The 19096-nt window shown below is 59.6% G+C and overlaps 4 protein-coding genes and 2 long non-coding RNA genes across 8 annotated transcripts in view; 4 read left to right on the top strand and 2 right to left on the bottom strand.

Moving 5' to 3' along the window:
* LOC127475997 (uncharacterized) overlaps positions 1-19096 on the top strand; it is a 261043-nt gene that overhangs the window by 97092 nt on the left and 144855 nt on the right. The window lies entirely within an intron of this gene.
* The window catches only part of LOC127475988 (uncharacterized), a 242551-nt gene that overhangs the window by 96894 nt on the left and 126561 nt on the right, over positions 1-19096 (top strand). The gene's annotated exons all lie outside the window — the stretch shown is intronic.
* Positions 1251-3146, top strand: LOC127475983 (vasotocin-neurophysin VT). The gene is made up of 3 exons (XM_051798284.1): positions 1251-1476; positions 2013-2214; positions 2892-3146. The coding sequence occupies exons 1-3, from the start codon at positions 1357-1359 to the stop codon at positions 3056-3058; spliced, it is 489 nt and encodes a 162-aa protein (XP_051654244.1). The 5' UTR covers positions 1251-1356; the 3' UTR covers positions 3059-3146.
* On the top strand, positions 5542-6946 carry LOC127475984 (neurophysin 1-like). Its single transcript, XM_051798285.1, has 3 exons — positions 5542-5666; positions 5754-5955; positions 6771-6946. The coding sequence occupies exons 1-3, from the start codon at positions 5547-5549 to the stop codon at positions 6818-6820; spliced, it is 372 nt and encodes a 123-aa protein (XP_051654245.1). The 5' UTR covers positions 5542-5546; the 3' UTR covers positions 6821-6946.
* Positions 7288-14895, bottom strand: LOC127475963 (28S ribosomal protein S26, mitochondrial-like). The gene is made up of 6 exons (XM_051798237.1): positions 14696-14895; positions 13903-14039; positions 10167-10344; positions 8633-8770; positions 8253-8376; positions 7288-7980 (listed from the first exon to the last, which is right to left on the bottom strand). Exons 1-6 carry the CDS (start codon positions 14878-14880, stop codon positions 7849-7851), a joined length of 894 nt encoding a protein of 297 aa, XP_051654197.1. The 5' UTR covers positions 14881-14895; the 3' UTR covers positions 7288-7848.
* The window catches only part of PTPRA (protein tyrosine phosphatase receptor type A), a 117067-nt gene continuing 115294 nt past the window's right edge, over positions 17324-19096 (bottom strand). For all 3 annotated transcript variants that reach the window (XM_051798175.1, XM_051798173.1, XM_051798172.1), the window contains 3 exons: positions 18602-18753; positions 18249-18384; positions 17324-17460 (listed from right to left, as the gene is read on the bottom strand). In XM_051798175.1, coding sequence (XP_051654135.1) covers positions 17386-17460; positions 18249-18384; positions 18602-18753 — 363 coding nt within the window. In that variant the 3' untranslated portion in view covers positions 17324-17385. The remainder of the gene's footprint in view (positions 17461-18248; positions 18385-18601; positions 18754-19096) is intronic.

Genomic DNA, 19096 nt, shown 5'->3' with positions numbered 1-19096 from the left:
ACATTGCCCATCCTCCCTCCCAGCACCCCCAAACAAACCCCTCCTGATCGTCATGAGCCAGCATTTTTGGGGGGAAGGAGGAGGTGGGTGCTCATAGGGCCCAATTCCCCTCTGCCTATTAATTCATGTTCCCGAATTTCACGGCGCCCTCAGCGTTGCTGGGAAAGGGATCTGGGACCAGTAGGAATATTCATGGGTGGATGGGGAGGGGAGGGGGGGTTGTTGCTGCTGTTTTCCCTGTACAGATGTTTCCCACAGCCCTGGCTTCCCCGCCTTGTCTCTTGGAGAAGAGGTGGAAGAGGAGGGTGAGCAGTGGGTGGCACTGATGGGTCCCTTGGCGCTGGCAGGGTCCTGTCCTGCACCCCAGTGCTGTAGCCCAGCCCCTGGGTTTTGGGGTGTATTTGTGCACCCCGGAATTCTGCCCCAGCCCTGACACCATCTCTTCCCTCAAGCATCCCCTCCCAGAGCAGCATCAATCAAACAGTATCTTCCAAAGCAGCATCCCTCCCAAAGCAGCATCCTTCAAATCAACATCCCTCCCTAAACCAGCATCCTCCAAACAAACAACCTTCCCCCAACCAGCATCCCTTCAGACCTTTTTTTTTAATAACATCCCTTCCCAAACCAGCATCACTCCCAGACCAGCATCTCTCCAAGACTAGAACCCCTCCCAAAATCTGCATCCCTCCAAACCAGCACTGCTTCCAGACCAGCATCCTCAAAACAAACAACTCCCTGTAAACCAGCACCTTCCAGACTCTAATCCCTCCCCAAACCAGCATTACTCCCAGGCCAGCATCCCTCTGAAACCACCATCCCTCCCAAAATCTGCATCCCTTCAAACCACCATCACTCCCAAACTTGCATCCCTCCTAAAATCTGCATCCTTCCCAAACCCACATCTCCTGAGTGAACATCTGTTCCCAAACCAACATCCCTCCCCAGGCAGCATCTCCTAAATTCACATCCCTCCCCGGACAGGCATCTTCTGAAGGAGCATCTCTCCCTAAACCTGCACCCCCTCATCCAGGTCCCCTTCCCAAGGACTGCTCATCCCAGGGCCAGCAGCTATCCCAGAGCTGGCACGTGCCCCTCGGAGCAACGACGGGTGGAATTCACCAGCCCCGAGAGCTGCTGCACTGAATCATCTCAATTACAGATTCTCTTGGATGCGATTTGGTGAAAGGAAAAAAAAAAAAGAGAGAGAAAAACACAACAACAACAAAAAAAAAAACAACCCATCCCTCTTCTTCCTCCTCCTCCTCCCCTGGGAAGGAGCGATGGCAGCATAAAAGGAGCTCTCCCAGCACGGGGCCAGACACAGCGCGAGTGGCACAGCCCCGGGCACCCTCCACCATGGCAGAGCCTTCGCTGCCCCTCTCCTTCCTCTGCCTCCTCGCCTTGTCCTCCGCCTGCTACATCCAGAACTGCCCCCGGGGCGGGAAGCGGGCGCTGGCCGACACAGCCCTCCGACAGGTACGGGATGGATGGGAGCCTGGGGCGCGGGATGGGGCTCTGGAGGGGGCAGAGCGGCCCTGCGGGGTGCGGAGGCTCCTCGGCACCTCTTGGCACCGCTGGCCGTGCCACACTCCCCGGAGCAGCGAGGGTTTTTTGGGATGGCTGGGGGACGTGCCCAAAGGGTGAGTGGTGGAGGAACGAGCACCCGAAATGCTGTCGGCACCTCGAGGAGAAGCTCAAACTCGGCCGCAGCAAAGCATCCCGCTGGATGAGGGGAGCAGGGGGACAGGAGGACAGGACAGCGCGTGGAGAGGGGACAGGCAGGACACGAAGGGCAGTGGGGACCCCCCAAAGTCGGGCCAGCGCCGCAGCACGAGGTGGCAGGGACAAGACGGTTCACCCTGCGCCAGCGTGACACCTCCAAGGGCTGGAAAGGGGGATGGTGGGGAGCTGCTTTCTAACACAAGAGAGTGTAGGGTCCACCCTGCAGATGGTCCGCCCCCTTTTTTTTTGGGGGGGGAGATACGGGGGACTCAGGCAGCTCCTTCCCGCAGTGCATGCCCTGCGGCCCCGGGAACAGAGGGAACTGCTTCGGGCCCGAGATCTGCTGCGGCGCCGAGCTGGGCTGTTACCTGGGCACGGCGGAGACGCGGCGCTGCGCCGAGGAAGACTATCTGCCTTCCCCCTGCCAGGCCGGGGGGCAGCCCTGCGGCTCCGGGGGCCGCTGCGCCGCGCCCGGGATCTGCTGCACCGCCGGTAACGGGGCTGCCGGGACCGCTGGGGTGGTGGGATGCAGGGTTTGGGGTGTCTGGGGACCACGAGGGGGTCACAGGGGCGTGGGGCAGAACTCAAGTTAAGTCTCGTCTGCTGTCGGGGTTTTCCCTTCCAAAGGGGAAGCTGAGGCAGGGAGTGGGTGCGGTGTTGGCTCCCTTTGGAGGCATTTTTGGATAGTTGGATTCAGGGAAGATATAAGGAAGGAATTCTGGGCTGTGAGGGTGGGGAGGCCCTGGCACAGGTTGCCCAGAGAAGCTGTGGCTGCCCCATCCCTGGAAGTGTTCAAGGCCAGGCTGGACGGGGCTTGGAGCAACCTGGGCTAGTGGAAGGTGTCCCTGCCCATGGCAAGGGGTGGAACTGGATGATCTTTGAGGTCCCTTCCAACCCAAACCATTCCCTGATTCTAAAGAATGGGTCTCGGAACTCCTTCCCGACCCACCACCATAAGGTTTTTCCCAGTCAGGCACATTCAGGCTCCCCAATGCACCAGGAAAAACCTCCTCGTCCAACCCCATTCCTGGTTAACGGGGAGGCACAAAACTGGAGCACAAGCTGTGCGGGGGCCCCCGGCTGCCACCCACCCCTTCCCCACCCATAAAATAAACCACCCGGGGTGCTCAATAACCTGTTCCATCCCCACGTTTTGCCTCCCGATGAAGACACATGCTCGATGGACTCCGCCTGCCCGGACGAGGGCGGGGACGGGGCTCAGGAGGAGGCGGAGAAGAACCTGACGGTGCTGGACGGCTCGGCTGGAGATCTGCTCCTCAAGCTCATGCACTTGGCGAACCGGCAGCAGCAGCAGGGCAAGCACCCCGTCCTCTGAGCCAGGGCATGGGGCGACCCCCCCTACCCTCGCCAACCCCCCCACCCCGGCACTGTACATACAAGACCCAATAAAAGTCCTCGTGCACTGTGGTGGCTTCGTCCTGGGCGCTGGGGATGGGTCATGGGGGCTCCAGGGGACCTGTCTGGGGATCAAGGATGGGGGTGTTGTGGAGGGGTTTCATCCCCCTTCCCCAAATCCCCGAGGAGAACGGGTGGTTTGGCTCCCATCTGCAGTGGTTTGGCTGAGCTGGGTGCAGGATTTGGCCTCGTTCTTGCAGCAGGAGCGCTCAGGCAGAGCTGGACTTTGGGATCTGGCCGTCAAGTCCCTCCCAGGACCCCCAGCAGCACCCAAGGGTGCTCAGCCTCCCAGCACCCCCAGCCCCGGGAGACTGGGGATGTCTGGGATGTGCCACCATCACGTTACCTCTTGGCCAAGTCCCTCTTTGGGGCAGATTCGGGGTCTTGTTGCCTTCAGGAACCAGCACATCATCTACTAGAAAATGATAAAAAGCAAGGAAAAGCACCCAACCCCCCCCCCACACCCCCCCCAGAGCAGAAAGGTTTGGGCTCCCAGCTCCAAATACCCCCTTGGGCTGGTGACATCTTTCCCCACCATCGCTCACCAAACTGGTCCCCTCTGGACACCGACAGGCAGGATCAGTCTCCATGTTATCCCACTGTCACCCCCTCAGATTTGGGGTACTGTTATCCCAACCCCCTCCCCACCCTCTCCCAGGTCTCTTACCCATTGGGGTCCCTGCTCCGAGCTCTCTCCTGGCTGGGACTGGCCAGAGCACAGGGGACAGCTGGTCCTTTATAGTGTCCCCGAGGGAGGTGGCACCTCCGAGGAGGTGGAGCTCCCTGACACCGGTGGGATCCATCCTGCCAGCTCCCAGCACCGTGCAGGGGGTGCAGGATTGATCCAGCCCCTGCTCCCTGCAGCCAGCACCTCATCCCAGCCCTGGGGATGTGGGCAACCCCAAATCACCCCAAAATCATTGGAAAAGGGGCCACACCAGCATAGACAGGGGGCTCCATGCTGAGATGAAGGAATTGGGCTGTTCAGCCCTGCCCTGGCACTCAGACTGTTCCCAGATGCGGGATGTGAACCCCAACATTCCTGAAGCACCGGGGACATGTGGCTGAGCCAGGATGATGCTCCAGCTGATGGAAGCCTCAAAATCAGGGTGCTGAGTCCCCGAAAGCACCAAGGGCTGATAATTGGTGGGTTTTTTCCCCACTTGTCTTCCCAGTACACATCTTGTGGGGGTCTGGGAACCCCCCGAGCAGCCGTAGGAGCTCCAGGATGGCAATTCCCCCCCTCCACCTCGTGCCGCAGCTGGAGCTGAGCTGCTGGGACAGCACACAGCAGGTGCTGAGCCCCATTTCCAACCCATTAACATGGATCCCAGTGCCTGGCTTGTCCCCAGGGAGCAGGACTGACCCCGGGTGGGTGATGGGGACCTGGCTGCCCTCATGCCGGACGCGCTAAGTGGCGGATTTGGAAGCAAAGCCAGAGGGATGGGAAAAGGTCACGGCTGTCGGGCTCTGGGCTGCCTAATTCCAAATTAAGCCAGTGCAGGGTAATGATCTTGATGGACAGAAAGTGTTGTCCACAGTAGGGAAATTTATTCAAGCTGGGAAAGCTCCTAATTGGGATAACAAAGGTGAGGGGCTGGGGCGAGCAGGACCCTGGGCGGTTGCGTCAGTCCTCAGTCTCATCCTCGGGAAGCCTTCGTGTGCTGATGGTGTGGTTCAGGGCAACACATCCCATCCCCATGCACAGCTCCAAGGAGAAACAATGGGGAAGTTTGGGATTTCAGGTCTTTGCCCAGGAGGTCTGGTGTTTTCAAGTGGCTGTGGTGCTGTTGGGTGGGTGGGGATGGGCTGGGTGTCACCATCGTCCCAGAGCGGGACGAGCCCAGTGCTGAGCATCTCCCAAAGGCCAGGCAGGGGTGGGTGGACAGGACCAACAAGGGCATTTCCCACCCCACATCTCGTGGATGATCCCAGAGGAGGATATGGGTTCACTTTTTACCCACCTGAAGGGATTTGAAGCCAAGGGAAGCACATGCCCCTCTGACCCTGCTCCTGAGTGGACACATCCCACCTGCAGCTGCCTTCCTTCATCCCTACCCTCCCCATGCCAGAGGGGCTCCCAATAGGACATGGAGAGACATGCCACAGCTCAGCAGGGCTGGTGGGGAAGGGCCCTGTGCCCCAAACTCCATCGGCAGCCTCCACACGTTCCCCCTGCGGCCGTCGGAGCCGTCGCCGAGGAGCAAACCAACGCCTTGGCCTTGCCCTCACGTCCTTGACCTCTGGCTATTAACCGAGCCCTCCAGTGTGGGAAGCAATGCCTTGTGGTTTTTAAGGAGCACGGGTGACGCCGGTGCCCAGAATCCCTAAGTAGGAGCGGGGACTATAAATACACGGGCAGTGGTTGGGATGAGCATCCAAAAAACTCTCCCCGTCCCGCCGCCGTCATGTCCTGCAAGGCTCTGGCCCTCTGCCTCCTGGGGCTCCTGGCTCTCTCCTCCGCTTGCTACATCCAGAACTGCCCCATCGGGGGCAAACGTGCCGTCATGGACATGGAAATCAGGAAGGTAGGTCCTGGCGGGTTTGGAGCATCCCTAACCCCATCCTTCCCTTCTTCCCAACCTTCTTTTCCCCCTCCCCTCTCCCCCGAGCAGTGCCTGCCCTGCGGCCCCCGGAACAAGGGCCACTGCTTCGGGCCCAACATCTGCTGCGGGGAGGAGCTGGGCTGTTACCTCGGCACCTCCGAGACCCTGCGCTGCCAGGAGGAAAACTTCCTGCCCACCCCCTGCGAGTCGGGACACAAACCCTGCGGCAGCGGCGGGAGCTGCGCCGCCCCCGGCATCTGCTGCAGCACCGGTGAGTCCTGGGAACTCCCGGGATTCCTGTCACGGGGTCCTCGCACACCCGGGAGGGAATTCAGGGTTATACAGGACAGTGGGAGAGGGGATGATGCCCAAGGGGATTGTCTTGGTCCCATCCATGTGTCAGTTCATCGCCCCTAAAAGCCAGGGCCACCCTGCTCCGGGCAGATTTTATTCTGATCCCAGGGAAGGGATATCAGACCCTTCAGGGAGGTTTTGGGGCAGGAGGGAAGCAGACAGCAACCTAATTTTGGGGGCTGAGCAAGTGTGGGATTCCCATGGGGCATGGCAGCACTCCTGCGGGGTACAGCAACCCGTGGCCCTTCTTGCTTTCATGAGTTTTCCAAAAATCCCAACCTCCTCCCTAAATTAAACTACCAGAGATCCCACTACCAATCCCAGGAAACTCCAGGCCACATGGTAGGAGCATGAGATCATTAAACCCCAGAACCACGGGGTCCCTGGGCACTGGTTTGGGGGGTCCCCAAGGGCTGTTTCAGGGAATTCTGGGCACTGGTTTGGGGGGTCTCCAAGGGCTGTTTCAGGGAATTCTAGGCACTGGTTTGGGGGGGTCTCCAAGGGCTGTTTCAGGGAATTCTAGGCACTGGTTTGGGGGGGTCTCCAAGGGCTGTTTCAAGGATCTCTGAGTGCTGGTTTGGGGGGGTCCCTGGGGGCTGTTTCAGGGGGGAGAGTTTGGGGTGTCTCTGGGGACTGTTTTGGGAGGTTTCTGGGGGCCACTGCACAGATCTGTGAGGACTGTTTTGGGGGGGTCTGGTTTCCCACCACACTCCCCCCTCTCTCCCCTCACAGAGGGCTGTGGGACTGACTCATCCTGCGACCAGGAGATGCTGTTTGTGTAGCCCATCCAGGACAGAACCTGCAGGATCCCGTATCCATCCCGCTGTCCCAGCCTGGCCCCGGGCTGGGAACAGACGAGCTGAGAGCTGTGACTCAGCCTGGAGTGATGAGCTTAACTAGAAATAAAACTTGTACAGAAAAACAACCCTAAAAGAAGTCTGTGGCTTTTCTGTTCTTGCCTGGTTTAGGTGCAGGCTCGTGAGGAGAGAAAAAGACATTTTTAGGAAAAGCAGAAGTAAAAAGTGAGGATTTCACATTAATTATCTCAGGAAGGGAGGGCAGAGGGACCTGGGGTCAGTCAGCCTGGGCTCTGGCTGAACCTAAACCCAGCAGTTTTAGGGCAAAGCTGAGAGTCTGCAAGACCCCAACAACCCAGAACACCCAGAGTCATTACAGTTTGATCCACATCTTCAACCCCAGGTGATGAGTAAAATAAGGCTGAAGGTGGGGAATAAGGAGACACCAAAAATTCCAGATCATCCAGACATATTTTCTCATTCAGCCACACCAAGATATGTGCAAAGGAGGGTTCAAAGCATGACCAGGGATGACAGGTCCCTCCAGCCCAGCAGAAATCAGGAGGAATAATTAATTCTTTCACCCAACAACAAAAAAAGAGGAGGGCCAGTGTTCTCTAAAAATCCATTCAGCCCTCATTTCCCTTCGGAAGCATCCAGAGGGGCTGACAGCATGGAGCTGAGAGCCAAGATCTGCCTCCTGACTGCTCCTGCTTCTCTCCCCACACGCTGTGTGTGAAGGCAGGAGGGATCCAAACATGTGGGAGGTGGAATCACAGGCACAGCAACAGCCACACAGGGCTGAGCCAGGGAGCTGGAGCCTCCAACAAGCCCGAGTTTCCCCCTCACCCCCCTCCCGCCGGCGTTCGCCCTTCGGAAGCAGCACAGCCAGACCCCGCAGCCTTTCTCCACCACTGCCGTGGCCAATTTATACATTAAAAAGAAGAACTCCAGGTCTTCTGGGGAGGAGGCTCTGGGCACAAAAGCAGGCCAGGAGCCCCACGCTGGGGCTGCTACGACAGCACCGTGCGCTTGACGACCCGCCCGTCCTTGTCGATGGCGAAGTTGTAGTTGCGCGGGTTGTCCAGGCACTCCTCGATCCGCGCGTCCAGGTTCTCGGGGGTGATGAAGCTTTTGGCTTCCTCCTGAACCAAGGACAAGCATTATACCCCCTCAGGATTATCCCTAGGGATTATTCCGCCCCGTTCCCAGAGCTCTCGCTCGGCCTCTCTCCCATCCACGCGCTGTCAGCGCCCCTGGAAGGCGCCAACACCTTGCTACCAGCTACACACTCTCCTGAGTGAAAGAGCTCTGGAAAACAAGCCCACGGCTTCCACGTGGCTCCCACGGGCTGCCAGCAAATCCCTTGCAGGGGCTGCTGGCAGCTTGTCCCCCAGGAGGCACCAGCTGCTCTTACCTGCAGCTGGAGAACCTCCTGCTCCTTCTCCTTCATGAAAGCCTCCATTTTCCTGGCCTGCTTCTCCGCGACCTCCAACTTCCTCCTCTTCTCTTCCTCTGCTTCTTTCCTGAGTCTCTCCTCTCTGCCAGACAGAAAGGAAAACAAAAAGCCTGATGAATGAGGTGACACTCCCATCCTCAGGAGAGCAGGAAGCTGCCCAGAGCCCCTTAACTTGCCCCTCAGCCTCAAGAGGCGCAGGAAACGCTGCGATGGCAGATTTATTAAAAAAGGTCAAGATTTAGGTCAAGGGTCTTCATAAAAATTAAGCCTGGCTCTAACTGAGGTTAGACCTGCACAAGCAGAAGCCAAAGCCATGCAGGGCAGTGGATCCTGCTGACCTGCGTGCCCGCTGCCGGGCGTTCTCCTCGTCATTCCAGGCCATCAGGCGCCGGTGCTCCTCCAGCAGCTCCGCGGAGTTCTCCCCACCCAGACGCTCCTCCCGCTTCTTCTGCAGCACCTCGGCCCTGAACTCGGCCCTGCAGGGAGGAGGGGAGGGCACTGAGCCCCTGCCCGCAGCTGGGAGCACTGAGGGTTTCCACAGCAGAGCCAGCCCCACCACCTTGTCCCACAGCAGTCCCAGTCCCACCACCCTGACCCTTCCCTGTCCCACAGCGGTCCCAGTCCCACCACCCTGACTCTCTCCTGCCCTACACTGGTCCCAGTCCCACTACCACGTCCTTTTCCTACCCCAGAGTATCCTGAGTCTATCTGCCTCTGTTCCAAAGTAGCCCAGATCCCCCCAACCCACTCCTGCCCCACAACCTGCCCTCTGCCTCACAGCAGCTCCAAATGGCCACAATCCCAACCCCTCCCATGCACCACAACAACCCCCCAGCCCTATACCCAGCCCCCTGCCCCATACCCACAGGGGTATGGCCACAGCCAGACCCCCAACCCTCCCCTGCCCCAAAGCAACTCCATATCCCCCTGTCCAGTCCCCTGCCCTTACAGCCAGTCCCACTGTCCAGTCAGCTCTTCAACCCTACAGATGTCCCATACCCAGCCCCCTGCCCCAAATCCAGCCCCCCAACCTCCCACAGAAACCCCACAGCCCTATACTCAGCATTCAGCCCCATCACCAGGCCCCTGACCCACACCAGCCCCATACCCAGAGCCACAGCCACACCCCCCAAACCTTCCCCTATCCTACAACCCCATAACCAGCCCCCTGCCCCATACCCTATGCCTTACCCAGAGCCACAGCCAGCCTCCCAAACCCTACCTTGTCCCACAGCAGCCCCATACCCAGAGTCACATGCAGCCCCCTCAAACTTTCCCCCACATCAGCCCTCCAGCCCCATACACAGCCCCCTGTCCCACCCCCAGCCCAAACCTTTCCCTATCCTAAAACCCTATAACCAGCCCCCTGCCCCATCCCCAGTCCCTTACCCAGACCCAAATCTAGCCTCCCCAAGCCCTCCCTTGCCCCACAGCAGCCCCATAGCCTCACACCCAGCCCCACACCCAGAGCCACAGCCAGCCCCCCAAGCCTTCCCCTGCCCCACATCAGTCCCCCCAGTCCCATCTCTAGCCCCCTGCCCCATCCCCAGTCCCATACTCAGAGTCACATCCAGCCCCTCCAATCCTTCCCCAGACCCCCAGCCCCATACCCAGGTCCCCGCCTCATACCCAGCGCCACATCCAGACCCTCCAAACCCTCCCGGGCCCCACATCACCCCCCTGCCCATACCCAGAACCACATCCAGCCCCCCACATCACCCCCCTGCCCATACCCAGAACCACATCCAGCCCCCCACGTCACCCCCCTGCCCATACCCAGAACCACATCCAGCCCCCCAACCCCGCCCTGCCCCACCACCCCACGCCCACCCCCCTGCCCCCATGGCCCCCCAGCAGCCCGACCCCCGGTACCGGAGAGCTCCGAGCACCAGGCGGTGCTGCCGGTACCGCTCCAGCACCACCAGCAGCTCCTCGGGGTCCACGGGCGGCGGCAGCTTCAGCCGCCCTGCCTTGGACTTGGCCGGGGGGTCGTGGCGGCTCTTGCGGCCCCGCGCCGGCACCACCCGCGGGGACCACCCGGGGCACAGCCCGGGGCAGGGGCCGTGTCCCAGTCCCAGTCCCGGTCCCGGTCCGGGTCCCAGCGGCAGGACCGGCACCGGGACCGGGACGGAGCCCGGTCGGCAGCGGCTGAGCGCCCGCAGCATGGCGGGGACACAGCGGCAGTGACGGCCCGGGAAGGGCGGGACGGAGGGAGCGGGGCCTGGCGGGAAATGGAGTGCGGGGAGGGCGGGACACACGGACACGGGCCCTCACGGGACAGGGAATGGATACCCGCGGGACACGGGCCCTCACGGGACAGGGAATGGATACCCACGGGACACGGGCCCTCACGGGACAGGGAATGGATACCCACGGGACACGGGCCCTCACGGGACAGGGAATGGATACCCACGGGACACGGGCCCTCACGGGACAGGGAATGGATACCCGCGGGACACGGGCCCTCACGGGACAGGGAATGGATACCCACGGGACACGGGCCCTCACGGGATAGGGACACGGATACCCGTGGGACACGGGCCCTCACGGGACAGGGAATGGATACCTCACGGGACACGGGCCCTCACGGGACAGGGAATGGATACCCACGGGACACGGGCCCTCACGGGACAGGGAATGGATACCCGCGGGACACGGGCCCTCACGGGACAGGGAATGGATACCCGTGGGACACGGGCCCTCACGGGACAGGGAATGGATACCTCACGGAGCACGGACCCTCACGGGACAGGGAATGGATACCCGCGGGACACGGGCCCTCACGGGACAGGGAATGCATACCCATGGGACACGGGCCCTCACGGGACAGGGAATGGATACCCACGGGACACGGACCCTCACGGGACAGGGAATGGATACCCGCGGGACACGGGCCCTCACGGGACAGGGTAATGCATACCCATGGGACACGGGCCCTCACGGGACAGGGAATGGATACCCGCGGGACACGGACCCTCCTGGGACAGGGAATGGATACCCGCGGGACACGGGCCCTCACGGGATAGGGACACGGATACCCGTGGGACACGGGCCCTCACGGGACAGGGAATGGATACCTCACGGGACACGGGCCCTCACGGGACAGGGAATGGATACCCGTGGGACACGGACCCTCACGGGACAGGGACACCTCCACAGGGGACATGGGTACCCACGGGCACCCACGGGACATGACACCCGAGGGACATGGGCATCCACGGGACAGGGACACTGGTGGAGCAGGGAAATCCCCACGGGACGCAGACACCTTCCATGGGACAGAGATACGCAGGGGACATGGACATACATGGGACATGACACCCGTGGGACAGGGACCTCCACGGCACAGGGACACGCGTGGAGCAGTGAAATCCCCATGGGGACTGACACCCCCACGGGACACATACCTGTGGGACATGACACCCGTGGAGCACGGACACCCCACGGGACACTGACACCCTCTGTGGGACAGAGATACGCGGGGGACATGAACATACATGGGACATGACACGCGTGGGACAGGGACCTCCACGGCACAGGGACACACATGGAGCAGGGACACCCCCACGGGACACCGACTCTCCCGTGGGACACAGATACCGGGGGACACGGACACCCCCACACTGGACATGAATACCCGAGCGACAAGGACACCCCCGCGGGATATGCACCCACTCCACGGGACACAGAGACCCCCGTGGGACAGTGATCCTGACTGGACACGGCCATCCCCGGGGAACACAGACCCCACTCCCCCAGGACGCGGACACCCCCCCCCCCCAGGGGACAGGGACACCTGTGGGACACGGGCACCCACGGGAAAGGAACACCTCCCGTGGGACACGGACACCCCCACAGGACACGCACCCACCAGTGGGACGGCGCACACGGGACACGGATCCCCATGCGGGACACAGACACCAGCGGGACACAGACACCAGCGGGACACAACACCCCACGGGACACAGCCCTCCCCGTGCTCGGGACACGGGCACCCTCCATGGGACACAAGAACCTATGGGACACGAACCTCCTCCCCGTGGGACACGGCACCCCCACAGGACGCAGCCCTCCCAAGAGACCCAACCCCCTCCTATTGCAACCACACACACATGAGACACGGCCCCCCGCGGGACACGAATTCCCCGCGTGGGGATGCGGCACCTCCCCGTGACGGAGCATCCCCACAGGACACGACATCTCCCACGGGACACTCGTTATCCCCACGGCACACAGACACCCCCCCTCCCCCCCACGAGAGACAACCCCCTCTCATCGCACACCCGTCGCTTCACGGGACACATCCCCCACGGGAGACACAGCCCCCACGGGACACGACAGCCCCCACGGGACACATCCCACCCCACGCACACTTGTCCCCCCATCACACCGCTACACCAAACACTGTCCCGCGAGCACCATCACTCCGCACAGCTCCCCCCAGCCCCTTTATTCCCCGCGGGGGGGTCCCGGCTCGCTCCCGCGTGGGTCGGTGGGTCCGGTCAGGGGAGCAGCGCGGGCCCCTGCGGGAGGGGGGTCGGTCAGTCCCGGTCCCGGGGACCCCCCCGGCCCCCCCGAGCCCCCCCAGCCCCGGCCCCGCTCACCGGCAGCGGATCCTCCCGACGGGGGGGACACGGGGGAGGGCGGCAGCGCCCGAGAGGGGCCGGGACCTGCGGGACAGCGACCGTGGGAAGGGGAGAGAGGGGACCTCCGGGATGAGGGGAAAAAGGGGGCATCACCCCCGGGGGTGGTTAATCCCGAGGGGGAAAATTCCAGGGTGGATAATCTGCGAGGGGGTAACGTGGCAGGGTAATTCGGGGGGAGGAGATAATGGGAAGGGGGGGCGATAATCCCAGGGAGGAATAATCCAGGGGGGATAATCTGGGGAAGTGTAACCCAGGAAGGATAATCCGAGGAGAGGGAATAATCCAGGGAGGATGACTTGGGGAAGTGTAACCCCGGGGGGAGAATATGGGAGGGGGTAGCTCTATGGGGGAGAGAACCCGGAGGGGGTTAATTTTGGGGGAGGGATAATTGGGAAAGGGGGAATTATAACACCCCCCCCCCCCCCAAGGATGATGATTCCGGAGGAGAGGGAACACACGGAGACATGTAATCTGGGGGTGGAGAATACTGCGAGGGGGGGCAATTTGGAGGGAGAGATAATTGTGGGAGGGGGGATAATCAGAGGGGGGGATAATGGGGGAAAATGATTTGGGGAAGTGAAGCCCCAGGGGGGATATTATGGCGGGGTGGGATAAATCCTTGGGGGGAGGGAGTGTAAATCCGAGGCGAGAGGGGGATGTAAACCCTAGAAGAGATAATTGGGTGGGAGAAGTGACTGCAGGGGGGATAAATCCAAGAACTCGGAGAGGAGACCGTAGTTGTGAGGGGGAATAATCCAGGGAGGATAATCCTGGGGGAGTGTAAACCCAGGAGCGGGGGCTTTTACCCCGGGGGGGAAGGGGGGTTACAAACCTTGGGCAGGGTGGTGACTCCAGGGCAGAGTGACACGGGATCACCTTTGGAGGGGCGGAAATCACCCCCATGGGATAGGAAATGACTTGGAGGGGGATGATCCGGGAGACACACCCTACCTGGAGGTTCGGGGGGGTCCGGAGGTCCCGCTTGCCCCCCGGGTACCAGCCGTGGGACCAGTGCTGGGCGGGGGCGCGGGGCAGGGTACAGCTCAGCACCAGCAGCGCCAGCAGCAGCAGCGACCCGCGGGGAGCCATGGCCGGGGGGCTGCGGGGGCACAAAGGGCCCTGTCCCACCGGCACCCGCCCCGGGGGCACCCCGGAGGGCTGCGGAGGGCGAGGGGGCTTGGGAGGGGTGGAGGGATGAGCCCCCATGGGGTGGTTTGGGTCCTGCAAAGATGGGAACCCCAGGGGTTGTGTGGGAGGAGGGGGTGAGCACTTCGCGGGGGGGGGGGGGGCAGTTTGGGATGGAAGAGTGAAAAGGATGGCCCAGCATCTCTTTGCGGTGGGTTTGGGATGGAGATCCAAAGGGGGTGAGCACCTACGGGTGCTGCCTGGGGTGGGTTTGGGGGTAGAGATGTGGAAAGGGTGAGCACCCATGGACGTGTCTTGGGATGGAGATCAGAGGGGATGATCCAACATCTTTTTGGACTGGGTTTGGGATGGAAATCCGGAGGGAATGAGCACCCATGGGTGCTCCCTGGGGGGGTGGTGTGGGGATGGAGATCCAGAGGGAATGAGCCCCCATGGGTGCTCTTTGGGGCTGGAGAAGACAGGAAGGCTTGGGACCCCGTGGTGCTGCTGGGATTCAGGTCCAGCATGGACCCCCCCCCCCCCCCATGGGTGCTATTGGGGTCTGATTCGGGGTGAGCAGGACCACCCACCCCGGGGTGAACCCCCCTCCCAGGGCCGGGGCAGCCTCACCTGGCTGGGCAGGTGCCGGTGGCTGGAGGAGTGACCGGTGGCCGGAGTGGTGACCAGTGGCCGGAGCGGTGACCAGAGCAGTGGCTGGAGCAGTGGCCGGAGCAGTGGCTGCCCAGGCAGGCACCGCTATTTGAAGGGCTCGGTGACAGTGACGTCGGCCCGGCCGCTGCTCCCCCGGGGACCATGGGATGGCGTCCTCCCCGTGCCAGTGTCCAACACCTCCTCCTCCCCAAACCTCCTTGGCCCTGCAGGACAGCACCTGACACCCCTTTTTTGGGGAGGTCTGAACAGTGCCCCCCGTTCGGCTTATCACTCAGGGTGGGGTCCCCCCAGAACGGGCTCATTTCCCGATGGGAAAGGGGTGGATCCAGCCCCGATGGTTCCTTTGCAGCCCCCAGGATGCTCTTGGAGAAGGGAGGGGAGTAAATCCTCTGTGCATCAGTTTCCCCCATCCCAGCCCCAATTTCCCCAGTTGTCCCCCCATTTCAGGCTCATCACCCCCAAATCCAGGCTGGATTCTGGCAATGGCCATGCAGCCCAATGCTCCCCGTTCCAAGGGTGCCATGGAGCCCAGGAAGGGGATTTAGGCAGGATCTGGCCCTGGATTATCTCTGACAGCTGCTCATGTCTCTGCTATTTGCAGTTGGATGCAGGATGGGGCCAGGGCAGATGCTGTGGTGAAAGGTCAAGGCAGCTCCCCAGACCCCAAAATTTGCCCTATCCATCCAGAGATCTTAAAAATGAAGGAAAAAAAAGGGGGAAAACCTCATTACTAGCAGCAGGAAGCAGCCAGAATCCACTGGGTAGCGGGATGGAAGGGCTTGTTGGGGTGGTCCCTGTGTAGAGAATGCAGGGGGGGTGAGTGCAGCCCCCCTCTCCCAGGAGGGACCTCTTTTCTTTTGGGGTCACCACATTTATTTCTGAGTGTCACTGGCAGCTTTGGCCCAAAGTCTCCCAAATTCAGGAGCTGGAGTTGATCAGCAATGGGATGAAACTGGGGTTCATGAGGGGGTACGAGGTGATGGAGCAGGGCAAGTTCTGGGGCGTGTTTTGGGTTGCTGGGGGTATTTTTGATTGCTGTAGGGGTCCCCCTGCCTGTGTGCCTCCACCAACCTCCCCTGTGAACCCTGCCTGGATGGAAAAGCTGGAAAACTTGGATACTCTGGCTCATGGGCTGTTTTTTTCCCATGTTTTCCTACATTTCAACCCCATTCCCCCTGAGTCCTGGGGCATCCCGGGGCAAGGCTGTCACCATTCCTGGGCCCTGCCACCCACCCTGTGCTCCCTGTCACTGTTTGGGAAGTCCAGCCAAATCCTTCAGGGGAAGCTTCCACTCCAAACTAGTTCTCCCAGTGCCTGCAGAGGGGATGGAGCTCCCCCAGCTACCCTGGGCACAGTGCCCCTGACTGCAGGAGGAAAAAAAAGGAAGGTGTTTCCCCAGACACCCCTTTATAACACCAAAAAATAACCTCAGATTAACCTGGTTTTTTTAACATAGAAGTGCTGCACCCCTAGTCCTCAGGACTTTTCTTGACTCTCTGGACTCTTCTTGAAAGAGGGCAGGTTTATACTGGATATTAGGAAAATTTTTGACTGTGAGGCCCTGGCACAGGTTGGGCAGAGAAGCTGTGGCTGCCCCATCTCTGGAAGTGTCCAAGGCCAGGTTGGACAGGGCTTGGAGCAACCTGGGCTAGTGGAAGGTGTCCCTGCCCATGGCAGGGGGGTGGAACTGGATGGTCTTTAAGGTCCCTTCCAACCCACACCCAAACCATTCCATGTTTCCATAATCTCTTGGGATGCCAGGAGAAATAATCTGACAGCCCCTCCAGCACCTGGGGATGGAGCTCACCTGGTCCCATTCCAGCCCCAATCCCTGGTCTAAAATTTGGCCCCAAACTCACAGGCCTTTCCTTCAAGGAGCAAAAATTCTTTTGTTTTTCTGGCGTTTGCTTTTTTTTTGGGTTGAAATCCCAACATTTGGGTACTACTGTGGCTGTTACAGTTTCCAAACCAGCAGCACATCGTGGCCTGACCCTAAAGGAGGAAACTTTTTGGCTTTTCATACAAAAATAAGGATATTTATATATATACACACACACAGAATAAGCTTTTTTCTTTTTTTTTCTCCTTATTTTTTTTTTTTTTAAGAGCTGACCAGCAGAAAAATGTGAAACCATTTCCCTGCAGGTTTGGAAAAGCTTGTGCTGGTGGGGTTGTGGGGGTTTGGGTTTTGTTTTCAGATGAGATCCAGGATATCTTTTTCTTCTTTTTTTTTTTTTTTTTAAAAAAGGCTTTACTCCCTCAAGAAAAAAAAAAAAAAAAAAGATTTACAAACAAAATAACAGCCTGTATCAACTCTCCAGAAGAGAGATGGTGTGACAATATTAATCCAAACATCACGCTATTTAATTCCCCAATAAAACATTGGAAAAAAAGGAGCCAACAGTATCTGCACTAACACTTTGCTACATATAAAATCTCCAGCTAATATGAAGCTTATGGTACCAACCTCTAAAACAGTTAAGATATATACACATAGGTTTTTTGTTTGTGGTTTTTTTTTTTTGGGGAGGGGTATATTAACAAACAGAATATTACAAAATATTAAAGAAGGCAACTCTTCTGTCATTTGTTTGGGGTTGTGTGTGGATTTTTGTTCCTGGTTTTTGTTGTTTGTTTGTTTTTTTTCTTCACTTGAAGTTGGCGTAGTCTGAGAAGGCGTCGATGTATTCCTGCACCACCTTGTAGCAGAATTCGTACTGTTCCTGTGGGATTCGGGGAGAGAACGGTGTTAGGCCAGGAAAATCCACACCTCAGACACCATTTGATGGTTTGTGCTCTTTGGCAAGCTGGCACCATGCATGGCCAGGTGTCCTCAGCTGGATTCCCACCCATGAGGTTCCCCCCTCCTTTGTGACCCCCCAAACCCACCCTCCTTGCTGAGGTGCCAACAGCAAAAGAAACTCTCTGCTTTCTGCTTCCTCTCTCAAGTCCTATTTTGACCCCAAAAGAGTTTTTTCCTACATCCCTGATCATCCTTGCAAACCCCTCTGGCAAGACCTCATCCAGCCCTGCCTGCTCCAACCCTCCCTGTGTGCCCAAGCCTGTGCCACAGCCACTCCAGGACAGTGTTCCAGGTTCCTGGAGCCCGTAAATATGGGACTGTGGTTAGGGGTGTCTCCAACGAGGCTCCTACAGCTCCTCTTAGTGCTCAAAAGGCACTTGATGCCTTCAGCATCATCTTCCAGATGCCTTAACAAGAGGAAGGGCAGACACCTCCTGGCACATCTCCATAGAATCATGGAATCCTAGAATGGATTGGGTTGAAAGGGACCTTAAAGACCATCTCCAACTCCCTGCCATGGGCAGGGACACCTCCCACTAGACCAGGTTGCTCAGAGCCCCGTCCGACCTGGCCTTGGACACTTCCAGGGATGGGGAATCCACAACTTCCCTCATGGAGAGGGAAAACCTTGAACCAGGGAGGTTTCTGCTCAACACTGAGCCCCCAGCCCACCCTTGCTGAGGTTTTGCCGTGGCAGGAGGCCCTTACCAGTGTCTGCACCATGTGTGGCCTCTGTAGTCTTAAACTCTTCACTGTCTGAAAGACGTCCAGGATCGCCTCTGCCTTCACTCTCTCCAGGACAGTGCTCAGCGCACAGAAGGTGCCTGTTCTTCCTGCTCCAGCACTGGGGAAGAGAAACCAGAAGGTGAAGGAAAACGCCTGTCCTGACCCTGTTGGCTTTGCTCAGGGCACAATCCGTAGGGAAAGCGCCGGAGAACTGGCGGAGCCAACGGTGCTGCCCCAGCCTCTCCCAGTATATCCAGGACGTGCTTTGGGGCTCTGACCATCTCCCAAGCTCCTGGTCCCTTTGGAGGGGTGTCCAAGCTGCTCCAGCACTTTACCTGCAGTGCACAGTGATGGGGTGGTTGCCAGACTGCTGCTGCTGCTTCTGCACCGCCGCGATGATGTTGATCATCCCCTTCCCGTCCCCGGGGATCCCGACTTCTGGCCAGCCGTGGAAATGGAACTGCCGGATCTGCCGGCTCTTGTTTTCCTGGTGGGAGAGCACAGCTCGAGGTCAGGCACAGTTGGTGGGAGATCTGCACCAAGGAACCCACCAGCTCGGGGCTTTGGGAAAACCATCCATGTGGGAAAGCTGCTGGCGGAGGGGTGGCATTCCCGTGGCACGGAGCAGGGCAGGTGTGGGGAATGGGGAGCAGGAGGGAGGCCGGGTCCAGGTGGGAAGAGGGACGAGGTGGAGGAGGGTGAGGGCTGCTGGGTGGCAGCAGGGCAGAGGGCAGGATAGGAACTCTCAGGGGTGTCATCACCCCTTTGGGATGACGGGGTGATGATGGAGCGGAAGAAACGCCAGCAAGGGCTCATGGCAGCCAAACCCA

This window comes from Manacus candei, unplaced genomic scaffold (genome assembly GCF_025592945.1).
Source record: "Manacus candei isolate 608988 ecotype Guabito, Panama unplaced genomic scaffold, ASM2559294v1 h1tg000048l, whole genome shotgun sequence".
Lineage (NCBI taxonomy): Eukaryota > Metazoa > Chordata > Aves > Passeriformes > Pipridae > Manacus > Manacus candei.
The sequence above is the reverse complement of the archived record's forward strand: the minus strand, read 5'-3'. Positions and strand labels throughout refer to the sequence as shown.

Bases quoted from the DNA above. Each gene is read 5' to 3' on its own strand.
- LOC127475983 (XM_051798284.1), top strand. From the start codon at position 1,357: ATGGCAGAGCCTTCGCTGCCCCTCTCCTTCCTCTGCCTCCTCGCCTTG. The intron at 1,477-2,012 runs GTACGGGATGGA...TCCTTCCCGCAG, and splicing joins CCGACACAGCCCTCCGACAG to TGCATGCCCTGCGGCCCCGG. The intron at 2,215-2,891 runs GTAACGGGGCTG...CTCCCGATGAAG, and splicing joins CGGGATCTGCTGCACCGCCG to ACACATGCTCGATGGACTCC.
- LOC127475984 (XM_051798285.1), top strand. From the start codon at position 5,547: ATGTCCTGCAAGGCTCTGGCCCTCTGCCTCCTGGGGCTCCTGGCTCTC. The intron at 5,667-5,753 runs GTAGGTCCTGGC...TCCCCCGAGCAG, and splicing joins TGGACATGGAAATCAGGAAG to TGCCTGCCCTGCGGCCCCCG. The intron at 5,956-6,770 runs GTGAGTCCTGGG...CTCCCCTCACAG, and splicing joins CGGCATCTGCTGCAGCACCG to AGGGCTGTGGGACTGACTCA.
- LOC127475963 (XM_051798237.1), bottom strand. From the start codon at position 14,880: ATGGTCCCCGGGGGAGCAGCGGCCGGGCCGACGTCACTGTCACCGAGC. The intron at 10,345-13,902 runs CGAACCTCCAGG...GCCCCTGCCCCG, and splicing joins GCGGGACCTCCGGACCCCCC to GGCTGTGCCCCGGGTGGTCC. The intron at 7,981-8,252 runs GTAAGAGCAGCT...TCCTTGGTTCAG, and splicing joins AGGAGGTTCTCCAGCTGCAG to GAGGAAGCCAAAAGCTTCAT.